The sequence below is a fragment of the Anser cygnoides genome, chromosome 2, assembly GCF_040182565.1.
Source record: "Anser cygnoides isolate HZ-2024a breed goose chromosome 2, Taihu_goose_T2T_genome, whole genome shotgun sequence".
NCBI classification, from domain to species: Eukaryota; Metazoa; Chordata; class Aves; order Anseriformes; family Anatidae; genus Anser; species Anser cygnoides.
This window is the reverse complement of record NC_089874.1, coordinates 160897041-160910583: the sequence shown is the minus strand read 5'-3', so window position 1 is coordinate 160910583 and position 13543 is coordinate 160897041. Positions and strand designations below refer to the sequence as shown.

General features: G+C 44.4%; 1 protein-coding gene across 7 annotated transcripts in view; it reads left to right on the top strand.

Moving 5' to 3' along the window:
- Positions 1 to 13543, top strand: part of TSNARE1 (t-SNARE domain containing 1) — a 462920-nt gene that overhangs the window by 144854 nt on the left and 304523 nt on the right. For all 7 annotated transcript variants that reach the window (XM_066990792.1, XM_066990788.1, XM_066990790.1 and 4 more), the window contains one exon: positions 9412 to 9489. In XM_066990792.1, the coding sequence (XP_066846893.1) occupies positions 9412 to 9489 (78 nt within the window). The remainder of the gene's footprint in view (positions 1 to 9411; positions 9490 to 13543) is intronic.

Here is a 13543-nt window from a genome sequence, read left to right as displayed (position 1 = left end):
ATAAATCATCAATTATACCTATTATCTGCTGGGATCCGCCCTTCCCATTCAGTTTTATCGCTAACCTTTTATCCAATATTCAGGGGCCCTTCTGGTACACGCGTTTAGATATCAGAATTTGGCTTATAGTATCCATAATTTACCAGACATGAAAAATATATGGTTATTTATGTATTTTCAATTGACAAGCACCTTGTTTTAATGTTTTTAAAGGTTTCTCTTTTATTCATATGGCTGATTTTTCTGATACCACTCCCTTGCATCGCACAGATTTAATCAGAAAAAAAAATAAATAAAAAATCAAACAGCCATCTTCATTTTGTCATTAATAGCCTAGATCTTTTAAAGGGTATTTTGTAAGGCAATTAGTGCTGAGTGCATTAATAAGACCAAAAGTGAGACTGATTCAGAGCTGTACAACATTATTTTGTAATTTATATAGCCTGGAAATCCTCAAATAATAACATTTCAAAAATATTTGTATTCTTTGTCATTTTCATTGGCTGTTTTCACTTTACATTTCCTACAGCTTGGGCAGCGAGTGTAAGATCAATCCTTTTCACTGTGTTTTTTAGTCAATCCTTTGCATTTTCACATACTGTTGGTGCTTGTGTCTGTGTTTGTGTTAGCACAGTGCTGCAGACTATCCTGGGGATATAGCAGTGCAAACAAAAAACGGCTTTCACCGAGGTTTCATTTATATACTTACACCACATCGTCATTAAAAAAATAAAAATCAGCCAAATGACTTTAATTGCCTTTTTTTCAAGAATTTGGGTATCCTGATAAAAATGCAGGCAGGCTCTGCCATTATGCATAGTTCTGCTGCTGCTTTGGAGCATGAAGAAGGGAACATGATTAGACTTTCCATCTTGGAAAGCAAGAAGCAATGGGATTTGGAAGGGAAATTTTGCAAATGAATTGATATTTTCCAGTACGTTGATTTATTTCAATCAAAAATGAATCATCTTTTTAACTCTCTCCTAATCCACCTCTAGTGAAAAAAAAATAAAAAATCCAAGTGCTTTGTTTTATTTAAAAGCTCCTCAACTACATTTTGGAAACACATCAGAATTATGCAAAACCTTTAATGTTTGCCTCCTCTTTGTTTAAAAATGGAGGAAAACTCTTAATTGTAAAACTGTCCAAGCAAAGCCAGAATTCCACACTCTGCCAGAATAAGCAGCTTCTTAATCCATTGCATAGTTCTAACCTGTATTTATTCTTCATAAAATTTTACTTACAATTTTAAGTCTGTTTTGCAGTTAGCCATCACAGAAAATCAACAGCTCCCTAATTCTTCTGTTTGGACACGTGCATCTCTGTCAATGGGGATATCTGTGGGGAAAGTTTCCATTGCTCTCCGAATTACTTTATTAATTTTATGGAGATTTGAGCAGGTGAAACAGGACCGAGAATCCCACCAAGTAATTTCCCAGGGGCTACCAAGCCAGCCTGACCTTCAGATCACTTTCACATCACTCTTAGCCATCATGTTGCTGCCATGAAGCGATAGCCTTTTTGTTCCAGTAATGGTCTCATGAATCTTTTGACATTTCCTTCTACTAAATTAACAAGAGCTACTATTTTCCTTCTTTGAAGAATTAGAAGGCAGTGGGTTTTTTATTTATTTGCTGTTCATAAATTATAATAAACTGGTAGGGTCATAATGTAATAAAACATAGTTGGGTGGTTGGGGCTTTTTTTGTGGAGTTTTGTTGGTATTTGTGAGCTGGAGGCAGCCTCTATCCAGCATTTCCGCATCATCTCACCCCTTTTCCTTTACTCCTCTTCATTTATGGTGTATCCAAACTTCTCAGTAACACTTCATGACGGAAGCTTTCCCTAACGTTTCTTCTGATGCTCTGCTTCTTGTTAAGGTTGCACGTGTGATCTCTCAAGGTTTCAGTCGTAGCTTCTCTGGTCTCAACGTAGACCTTCAGAGCTGGACAACGCTTGAGCAGGGTGGGCTGATGTGGCTCATATGCCTGGCCACGTGGAGTAGCACGGTGATCTCCAAGGAGGACACGGCTTGGCCAAGAGCCAATAGTGGTAGCGTCGGAAGGAGTGTGTGGGTCTAGAGGTGGCTTCTTCTCTTGATGCCCTCTTTAGACATCTCTCTTTCTTGCCTTAGTACTGCGTGAGTGGGTGCCGGGGCTGGTTTTGTTGACTACTGCTGTGAGAATGGTGGAAACGTCTCCTCTGGGGTGTGGATCCGTGGTCATTTGGCAAAGCTGAGCCATGCATCACCAGCAAGAGTGCACATCTCCCTGGCCAGACTCCCTGCAAGCCGGTATATTGGCGTTGTCTGTCCTGTTCTGCTGGACGTTCAGGGCAAGCTGTAGGTCTGAGGAGACACCAGCACTGGCCATGGACCTAGAACAGGTCATTATGTTCATCTTCAGCAGCTGCTTATTAACGTACACACTAAAAAAAAAGGAAACAAAAAAGCACAGACCCTTGCCAAGCTGCAGTTTTGGTCCCATTGCCCTAGACCTGACCTACATGAGAAACCTTTGCCTCTATAACCTCTTTTCTGAGCTTCTTGGTGTTTGTCCTAGGCGTAGGCTCTGTGTTTATTATTCCTTTCAGAGAAATGTGTTGTATTTATATTTGTAAGTATTTTTCTTTCCTAGGATCTTCAAAGAAAGAGCCCTGCTGAGCTCCAGTTAAAACGTGCTAGCTCTACCAGGAACACTTGTAGTGGAGACACCGTGCATTGCAGTTACTTCTCTAGGGACGTGTTAACTAAAGCACAAACCTCAGAAGTTTAGAAAAGTTAATGTATGGAAACTCGTAGAGAGCAGACAGACACACACAAAAAAAATAATAATAATAAAAATAGCATGACTGGATGGGATCCTCTCTAAGTCGAAGTGATTCTCCCTGCGTGCGTTACCTCCTTGGTCTTGTGCACTCATCGAATTTAGCCCCTGCATTCAACTTGGTGTGGAAATGATAAATCTTTGTTGCCCCAGTCAACTTGCTATAGATCTGGTAGGTCATTCAAGGAAAGAATAATTTATTAAAGTAGTGTGGTTGTTTTTTGTCTCATTTGCTCTCTGTTTTTTCTGCTAGTTTATCTGGTGGGAGATAAGGTGGAAGTAAGGTACTTCATCAAAGCAGGGCTTTGAGGGCAGGGTGACTTCCTAGCTCTGTATTTTTTTCTTGGGAAGAATAGGAGGAGGCAGGTTCTTCACTACCTAAACGCATCTCCCTCTCAGATGGGTGGGATGAAATGGGTTTTCCCAGCTGAGATGCCTTTGCCTTAATACCTTCTTCAGGTAAAGCTAAATTTCTAAGAAATGTAGGAAAAATGTCTTTTATTTGTTCAGGGGTATTAGGCCAACCCAGGAAGGCAATTTCATAAAAATGAGCAGGAGTTTACGAGTGTCAATGCAAATCCAGACCCCCATCTAACAGGTTCCCGAATACAGTGACCCCACTGTACGAGAAGGGGGGTTGGAAGAAGATTGATGCAAACACTGGTTTTAGCCCATTTGTTAAATGTGTAATTCCCTCAGTGCCCCCGTTGGTGTTAGGGCCAAGCTGAGGACATCCAAATCTTTTGTACGAATCCGTAGCGGAGAGCTTCAGAGCATTTCCACGTGAAGCAGCATCATGTTTTCCAATGCTGGTGGAAAGCATGCTGCCTGATGAGTGTGATTTTTGCTCACATTTCCCTTTATCACTTATTCCGTTCAAACTTCAACAGGAAGAAATAAAAGCGTCCTAAGCTTGCATACCAGCAGCAACTTCCCAACATTAGACACGATGCAGCTCCTTCCATTCCCTTCCACTTCCCTTTCTATTTGGAGCTCTCTTCCTTGAGGAAAGGAGCCTTGTCCCAACACGCTTTTGGCCAATCCTTTCTATGCCGGTATTTGTTGAAGCTTTTTGGGCAGTTTCTATGCAAGAGCAGAGGTGATGAGGAGAAATGAGGTCCCTGTGGTGTATGTGAAATGGAAATGAGGCTGAAGAGCAGAAGAGTGTTCTTGCAACACGAGAGGCTGAGGACTGGCATGAACCATGGGAAACCAGAGAGTCCATGGAGAGGAGGACCCCGGGATGCTGTATGAGGGCTCTCTCTGGTCTTTATTGGCATTTATGTCTGTGCACCCACCACTTCTTGTGTGTTTGTGTCTTTTCTGTGGCTCTTTCTTTCTCTGTCCTCCCCACGACAAGCTGCTGCTTTGTCTTTCCTCTTTGCCTCCTTCGTCTTTTTTCTGCTTTTTCATTTTTACTTCAATCATTGTGGAAAAATTAAAGGTGTGAATTTAGCATTTTGTTCTAGAGCACGTCCTTCGCTCTTGGAACAGCAACCAGAAATGAACATTTTTCTCTCCCCTGAGGTTGATTTCCCAGTGCCAAAGGAACGTGGCTCTTGTTGTGGATCGTGGCCGTCAGGAAAGAGTTGCTGTCTTGGGTAGCTGAGGACAATGCCATGAGACGTCTTCTAGAGGGGAATTGAAGCCTTCTGATGGATCACCTGGTCCTGGGGAAGGAGCGGGGTTCTTGATAGGTGAGATGTGTCTTAAGCTGGGTTGTGAAAAGTTTAAGCCGCAGGGTTTGAGTGCAGTTGAAGCCCCTTGTCCTTTATCTTTATCGGTAGGGGTGAATCAAGGATGTAGGGTGAATGGTTTGACCTCACGGCATGCAGCTTGCTCCCTGCCGGCACTTTTCTCCTTGCAGGAGTTTCACAGCACAGAAGGGGAGTTTGGCTGCTGGGTAATTTTCTGCTGAAAGGTTTTTTTTTTCCCAGCAAAAGCTGGTGTTACAACTTGAGTTAAATCTTTCAGATGAGCAAAGATGCAGGAAATCTGTGACTGTGTTTTATGTTGCAGAGACACACATAGCTCACAGTGGTGCACTGGGGATATTTGCATTGAACCCGAGGTGCTGAGTTCTGCAGCCTCATTTAGTGCTGTAAGTAGAAAGATTGAATGCTTGTCTTGTTTTTTCTCTTTTCCCTTTTTATCGGAGTTGCTTCAACTATTGTCTCTTCCTTTCTGCAACTCTTGACTTATTTTGGGTTTGCTACAACATTCAGACCATGGAGGCAATTGACTTCAGCCGGCTGCAGAAAAGCCATTAGGAGCTTCAAATTAGTGTGAAATAATTAATAGGCAAGGAAGATTAACGTGGGGAACATGGGCAGTTTTCATTAGCATTAAGCACAAGGATGTTCCTTTATATACCTTTGCCATGCATGTTGTCCTGCACCTCCAGCTATCCCCTTCGGACATTAATTATATCCAGATCAGTAGAGGCAAAACCCAATAAGCCTGCTCAGGCTTCACAGAGGAACCAAAAATCATTTTTCCTCACCAGCTCGCTCAGATATCTCCCCTGCAAGAACTGCTGTCGGTGGTGGTTGAAGCAAATAGCTGCTTGTCCAAGGGCCTGAGAGCCCCAAGGACGCCCAGGTACAGCAGCAGCAGCGTTTTCTTCCTCCAGAGCAGGACGGGGGAAGCAAACCAAGAGCCAGGAGCCCCCCAGTTACATTCTGGTCTGAGCAACGACCAGATCACATCCCTCTCTCCCACTGGTTCTCATCCTGAGTGTCTCCTGGAGGTGACAATTTAGGTAGCGGTTGAGGTTTATAACTGCGCTGGAACATGGAAAGCGTTCTGGTCTCTAGTAGAATAATAGTTGCAAAAATAATGCCTGAGGCTTGCAAAGGTATTTGAGGTGTTTGTCTCCTTTCTTTCTTATTTCTTTTTTTGGTTTTGGTCAGCCCAAAGTGCAAGGGGTATCACAGAATTCAGCCTGCAGGCTGCACATAGCGGGTAACCGAGATGGCATTGCACATCTGGAGGCAAACCTGGCGCAGTCTCACTGATTTTGCCCAGAGAAGCAATCTCTGTGATAAACTGTGCCCCAAACAGCTCCAGAGTTTGTCTTGGCAAAGCCTGGTCCAAAACAGAGCTGGGGAGCCAGCTAATGCTAAAATACGATCTTTTCCCCTAACTCTCTCTTATTTGCTGGTATATATGTTCTCTCAACGTTTATTTTGAACTATTTTCCTACAAAAGAGTAGGAATATTTCAGAAATGCCATCGTTGGCTGCTGCTTCTTTCACAGCTGAAATAAATGCATTGGTTTGTCACTATTTGCTAGGTGGGGAGGAGGTGGAGTTGGTAGCATAGGAAATGGTCTTCGCCAAGGGGATTCTGCTGGAAAAGCAAACGAGGAAAATACCTGGAAGTTATAAAAGTGGTTTTGGCCATTAAGGAAACAGAGAAGAAGCAATTTGGATGCAGGATTCTGTAACGTTTCCACTGCAAACTCCTCGTGGCTTTCAGGACCCACGGTGTAATTAAAAGTCACCTTTTCCTAATTGTGGCACTGACCTCTATTAGCGCAGGGGCATGGCAAGTATTTACTGCATATCAGCAACCTCATGCTCCTTCTTAGGGAATCGTAATATTTTAGCAGTCCCTTTATGCAGTCGAAGACATTTAATTTTTTATTAGACACAAATGTGCCTCACATTCACTTTCTTTCACAGCCTTGATATGTCTTCACTTAGCTTGGCAGTACACATGCATTTTTGCTTTGCTTTCTGCTGCTGTTTTTAAATTGTTTTGCTTGTCTGCTTGGACTGCTGAATCCTCCATGAATAGTTACAACATTTCTGCGCGACGTGTGGAAGCTCGAAATTGCAGCAGCAGTGTAAAACAACATCCCTGCTACTATTTTCTTATATTTCCTGGAAAAAAAAAAAAAAGAAAAAGGAAAAAAAGAAGAAGAAAAACAGAGCTGGCACCATATTCCAACACGAAATAAAAGTCCAGGTGCAGGGAAATGCAGAAAATGGTAAGCCAGATTCTGTGCAGTTTTGTTAGACGATCAATTCACTGAGCATTGCATTTTCAAAGTGTTTGGAAATTCTGGCCAAAGGTTGCATCCACTATTTTTTTATTTATTTATTTTTTATTTAATTCATGTTTGTTTGTCATTTGGAGGTGAGGTGTGTCTCTCTGCTAGATATTTATGGATTGAGACTTTAAGCCTTGGAAGGGGGAGTTCGTCATCTCATGGTCCTCATGCATCCAGCCAAAATAAATATCACCCTGCTGAGACTTAAAAGGTTAAATATTTCCATGTCCTTAAAGTATGGTTTTCACACATTGTCCTGTCCTATTTTGCCTCTCTTCCGTTAGGGAAATGTGGTAGAGGATGAGCAAATTGGTCTCTCCATGGCCATGCAGGGGAGATGGGATGGATCCTGCTCTGCCAGATCAGCCCCTGAATTTCTGGGCAGTTGGGGTGGGTTCATTTTGGGGGGTGGTTAATGTGGTTCTGTGCCTTGCTGGGTGCTTGAAACTGGGGATTTGGAGGAATTTACAGCCCTGACTTGGTTGCGTGGTGGCTCATGTGGGGCTTTACCCAACAACGTGGAAATAAGCACATAAATAAACTCTCTCTCCCCCCCCCAAAAAAAAAAATATATATATATATATATATAAATACCTATCCAAAGAACCTCTATCACAAAATGCGTGGACCACTCCATGCAACTGGAAACGCCACCCTGAAACCCTGTCCTGGCCACCGTGTGCCCGTCCTCCCCTATTACTAACCCAGAATTTAAATTTTGTAGAAGAATTCAAGAAAAGCCTCCTGAAACCAGGGTCAGAGCAGCCTGTAAAGATCTAAAACCTTATCTTGTGCTGCTCTTTTCTCAGTGATTTAATGAGAGCTGGATCTTGTTAGTAACAAGTGGAATTCCTGGGGGACAGACAAGCCCAAGCTGATTTCTTGTTCGATAGCCCGACACATGAAGTGGCGGAGAGGAGTGTCTGGGACGGCTGATTTAGGAGGAACCGTGGAAGGAGGAGAGTGGGGAAATCTCCGGCAACGAGACCCTGTGCACTTTGATTAAACACCATTTAATGCCCTGGATTTGTGTCAGCCTGACAGACTGAGCCAGGACTTTATTTATGGCTGGGACAGGGCCGAATCGTCTCACACAAGGATTGCCGTGGGCGAGATGGGTGAGAAGCATTGGAAAACACCCTGGGTGCCCAGATTGAACATGAGGCTTGTCCTGAAGTGTCGGGGGACATCCTCGGGGCCACCCAGAGCAGTGCATGGGGGAGGGCTTTTTGTTCTGATTGAGATTCGTGGAGTTTTGCCTTGCCCCATCCTTGACTTTCTGCTCTTCCAAATGCGGGCTGGGAGCGCAGTGCTTTAACAGCGCAGGGAAATCTGGGTAGGGGATGCAGAATATGTTGCAATTACAGTCTCCTGACTTGAAAAAAATGAATAACAGCTCCTGTCTGAGTGTCTGTAACGCTGCAGCTCCGTGCTGTAGCTGTTTCAGTGTCGGAGGGACAAGCCCTGCGGTGCTTTGGACTTGGCCAAGGTTTCGGGTAGAGCAGTTTCTGGGAAACCTGCAAAAGCTGACCCAGGTGGGAGGCAGCATGGGGCAAAACCTGGGAGAATCTGCTGTAGAGTTGCTGCCTTAATGCTGATGCTAAAGACATAAGGGGAAATGAGTCTGTCTCTGGGGACTGTTGCCAACCAAAACCCCGACCCCTGTTTAAGGTTTATTAAAGCAAAAGTTCCTTTCTCTGTGGTATAGCCCAGTCCAACCTCACATCTCTCCTTCTCTGGGGATGAAGTTGCAGTTTCTCATTCATTTGCAGCTCTGGCATGCCCATTTGGTAAATGAGCAGAAATCGTTTCTATTCCAATTGCTGATAATGCCTGCAGAGGCTGCCTTGATCCGTGTAAACCTTATCTGCTGTGTCTCAGCGTCACCTTTACTACCTGATGGAAATGGGGGATGCAGCAGGTATCTGCCTGTGATCAGTGCTCACACGCTATGTAAGGCCACATCCGACCCCTTAGCTGGGCTACATTTCCAGTGAGGAGGAACCCACATCAATGGATTAATGGTTAATAAGTGTTTTAATGAAAGAGAGCATGCAGGAGTTTCGATTCAGCGCTTTGTTACATCCTTCAGCTGAGTAGGAAACACTTCAGGCTGCTGTGGGCTTGCACAGCACTGCTGGGACCGGACAGGGTCCTCCATCAATTCTCTTCTTGCTGAAGCAACACAGCAGTGAGCAAATATTATTATTTTGCTTTCCAGGACAAAATCCACATTCTTGGTATCACTTGGGTGCTCCAGCCCCGTGTTACTGGTGTTTCTCTGTGCCTGGTGAGACTGATCAGGCTTCTTTGCAGATGTTGGTGTTGCCCATTCTCTGCGTGGAGTGTGACAGCGCATCGTCGTTGCTGCAACCTCTGTGTATATAAAATACAGTATTTTGGTGACAGCTCTATCGTAAAGGTTCTCAGCTGGGCGTCCCCCTTGGGAGGCTCTGCTGGGAGGGGAGCCCCCTTCAAAGCGACGGTAGTCTCCGCTATTAACAGGTCTCTCCCTTTTTGTCTTTGCAGCCACCCAGATTGATCCCAGCGAACTGCAGGAACTATTTCAGGAGACTTCAGCCAACGTCTTCCGAATTAACTCCAATGGTGCGTATAATGAAAGGTTTCCTAGTCGATTGTGTGCTGTCCTGTTGATGACTCCTGTGCGTGTACACGGCGTATGACAGCTCCTGTTGTCAGGGAGCAAATATTAATGCAGTTTTCTTGCTGCTGCATCTCACGAGCACCAGCACATGTCCAATACACAGTTCTTTATAAGATGTAAAAATATTCTACCATATGTTGCATTAAGCAGGCACAGATATATTCCGATTCTTACAGAGACCACATCCTTTTCTATTTTTAATTGTGTCATCTGTTACAATGGGGAGTTAGAGCGCAGAAAGGTGGAACAAGCCAGACTCATTTTCTAATGTGTTGCAGCCCTACTGTGTGCAGAGCCTGTCACACGAGCCTGCAAAACATCCATCTCCCTTATAAAAACACCAACACCAAAACTCTTCTGTTATTCTTCACTCTGTAGATGGAGCAGCGTGTCTCCCCGGACACTGGAGGTGCAGAATGCTTCCCTCCTTTGGAGGTGTGCTCTGGCTCATCAGCGCCTTGTTGGGGTGGGATGTAGAGATGTATTTTGCAGGTAGCTATAAAGGAACATTGCTGAATAGCAGTTAATGCCATAATATTGCAGTTCTAAAATACACTACTGCCAGACAAGGATTTAAATTCATTGGGTGCTGATGTTGTGGATCACCTGGCCAGCTTTTCTCTCTCTGGTCTGATCTGTGTCTAAGGGGATCCGGTGGGACATTGCACTGGACTGGGTGTAAAGAAAGGATCTGAGGGCCTCCTTCCTGTTGTAATTCTCCCCATGTGTCCTGGGGAAAGGTCCCAGTCTTTCTAGAAAAGGATCATTGCTCAAAGAAGGATGGGAAGCAGATCTTCTGAAATGCAGTCATCTTTTGTCTATCAGGATTCTCGCATGCTGCAGAGCAGTCATGCCTCCATCTGCCAGGCAAATTCAAGTGCAGAGATTTCTATGACTACGAGGAATTTATAAGTTTGAGTTTGCTTTTGACAATCATCTTTGCCTTGGGTCAGAGCTTGAGGACATCCTGCAACACAGACCTTGCTGCTCTCCAGTATCCCAGAAGGTGAAGCTGAAGGCCTCAAACCAGGTGGCCCTATGAAGGTATTCAGGTGCTCAGTTGGCTGTAAAATCAGAAGAAAAATAATTTTTCAAACCTTCTCTTACATCTTCAGATGGAATAACCCCATGCAAGAGGACAGGATGGGTGCAGGCTTGCTATGAAGCTGTTTTGAAGAAAAGACCTGGGAGTAGTGGTGAACGACAAGTTAAACAGGAATTAACAATGATCCTACTCTTGTCTGTAATTACCCAGTATGAGACTGTAGAGAAGATGGAGCCAGGCCTATAGGATGTTCGTGGTGGAAGGACCAGAGGCAATGTGCACAGTCTGAAATATACAACATTCAATATGAAGCAAACGATTCTGGCCATCTGGTTGCAATGGGAGCCCAGAGAGGCTGTGGGATCTCTATCCTTTGAGATATTCAGAGCTGGAAAAAGACCCTGCTTTCGAGTGGACTTTCTTTGAGCAAAATGTTAGACTAAAGACCTCCAGAGATCCCCTTCAACCTGCATGATTCTTCAGGGGTTTGTCAAAGTCTCACGTATAAGATGATTCTGAATGGGACAAAAATGGACATTTCATGTTTCTTTTTTTTTTTTTTTTTTTTTTGTGTGGTTGTTATTTTTAAGAAGAGTAACTGATACATTCTACAAGCAGTTGATTAAAACACATTATTTATACCCTTCTGGAAAACTGGTTGGGTACAAGTTTGGCAACCTTCTTCAAGGAGCACAAGTTGAGAAATTCAGTCATTGTAAGTCACCTTTGGGTTGCACTTACACGTACCCTCTGTGATGCTGGAGAGCAGTGATGGGACTGATGGGACTTAGGATGAGGTAAAACCATGCAGAAGTTGGAGAAATTCACAGAATCAAAAAGTGGTTGAGGTTGGAAGGGACCTCTGGGTCCATCTGCTCCAATGTCCTTGCTCAAGTATGGCCACCTACATCAGGGTGCCCAGGACCATGTCCTGACAGCTTTTGAGTATATCCAAGGAGGAGACTCCACAACTTCTCTGGGCAACCTGTGCCAGTGCTCCGTCACCCACACAGTAAAAAAAATGCTCCTTGTTTTGTCACTGGGCACCACTGAAAAGAGTCTGGCCTCATCTTTGCATCCTTCCTCCAGGTATTTATATATGTTGATAAGATCTCCCCAAGCCTTCTGTTCTCCAGGCTGAGCAGGCCCAGCTCTCTCGGCCTTCCCTCACAGCAGAGATGGTCCAGTCCCTTTGTCATCTCTGTGCCCTCACCAGTATGCCCAGTTCTCTCTTGTGCTGGGGGGCCCAGAGCTGGATGCAGTCCTCAACGTCTGGCCTCCCCAGGGCTTAGCAGAGGGGAAGCATCACCTCCCTCAACCTTCTAATGCATCCCAGGACACCATTGGCCTTCTTTGCCAGAAGGACACATTGCTGCCTTATGTTCTACTCGGTGTCCACCGGGTCTCCCAGGCCCTTTTACCTGAGCTTTCCTTGGGAAACCTCCAACGTTGTGACCTGGACTTGAGGCTGCTTTGGCAGCTTGAACCTCCCGACTGTGCTGACTGGTACTCGGCTTATGGATGGGGTATGACTGTGTTATTACATACAGAAACACCTCGATCAGCACCAGTCTTTCTTCTTCCAGCACTAAGTGCTACCTTGACACAACGGCAGCGTTGAATGGCAGCAGTGCTTCGGCTGCTGGCTATTACGGGGCTGTTACGTGAAGTTTTGCAACCTGCTTGGGTCCGCGTGTGCTGTTAATACTCCAGCTAACCAGGTTAGGCATGTCCACGCTGCAATTCCTGCCTTAGTGGAGTTTGTGCTGAGAAGCCTTTAAGATGAGTGGTGCATCCTTTTTTTTTTGAAATGCCACAATTCAATTAATATTTTTATTCTTTGTTATAATTGCATTTATCCCCTCAGTTTGGTTTTGAGCAGTTTCTGGTGGTCTTTGCTTCTCCTTTTAAGACTGTACAGAGTACACGAAGATACGCTTTCTGTTAGAGTTACCTGCACTGAGTGCTCTCCCAAGCAAGTAATGACAGCACCTATATTTAAAACTATTTTGCAAAATTGGAGAGGGTACAGAGAAGAGCTAAGACAACTGTTTGAAGTCTGCGAATCAGACTTTAAAATGCATGCCATCCGAACTTCTGTTTGAGACGTTTGAGAGGACTCGATCGTGGTCTGTAAGTACCTCTGAGGGAAGAAAGACTTCAAATAGATTGCGTAGGGCTCATTAATCTAACGTTCTCACACATAATGAGATCAGGAGATAGGAGTCAAAGCTAGACAAATTCAGTCTTTCTGTATGAGGATAACTAGCCATTAGAACTGCTTATTGAAGGGACGTGATGGATTCAGTGTGGCTTCAAACCTTTAAATCAAGATTCAGATGTCTTTTTGTAGGAGATACTCTAGTCCAGCTACAATCTACAGCCTCAACGTAGGAGTGATGGAGCAAAATTTTGTGGTAGGAAATCAGACTTGATAATCAGAATTGCTCTCTCTGGCCTTTAAAATCTATGAATCCATGAATATATAATGCTTTTTAAAGTGCTTTTAGGTTGAGAAAATACCCATAAGATACTATGCTGTTGTTGCTCTGTTCACCGCCCAGATTATTTCAGTCTGCTAAAGTCAGTTTGCTTCAACTTGCGTGTGGCTTCTTCATAAGCTGGCCGTGCTGCTCAGTTTTTGCAAAGCTAATCCACCCTAGGTGAAGAACTTTGTAGGGCTGTAAAATGGGAAAGGATGCCCAAGATCCCTCCTGCCTTGCACAGCTGTACCATATGGTCTCTTCAGCCAAGCCAGCAAGCTCTGTGTCCGAGCTTGTAGCAAAAGTCAGAGCTGTGTGCGCACCGCCATGCAAGGGGCTGATCAAGGAGCGGGCGCCTGCATTGCAGATGTTCACCAGATGATGCTTGGTGCTCCTGTTGCTCCGGGCATGGTGTGTTGAATGTCCTTCAGGGTTGCATAAATCCAGTTACAGCTCCCATTTTCCTTC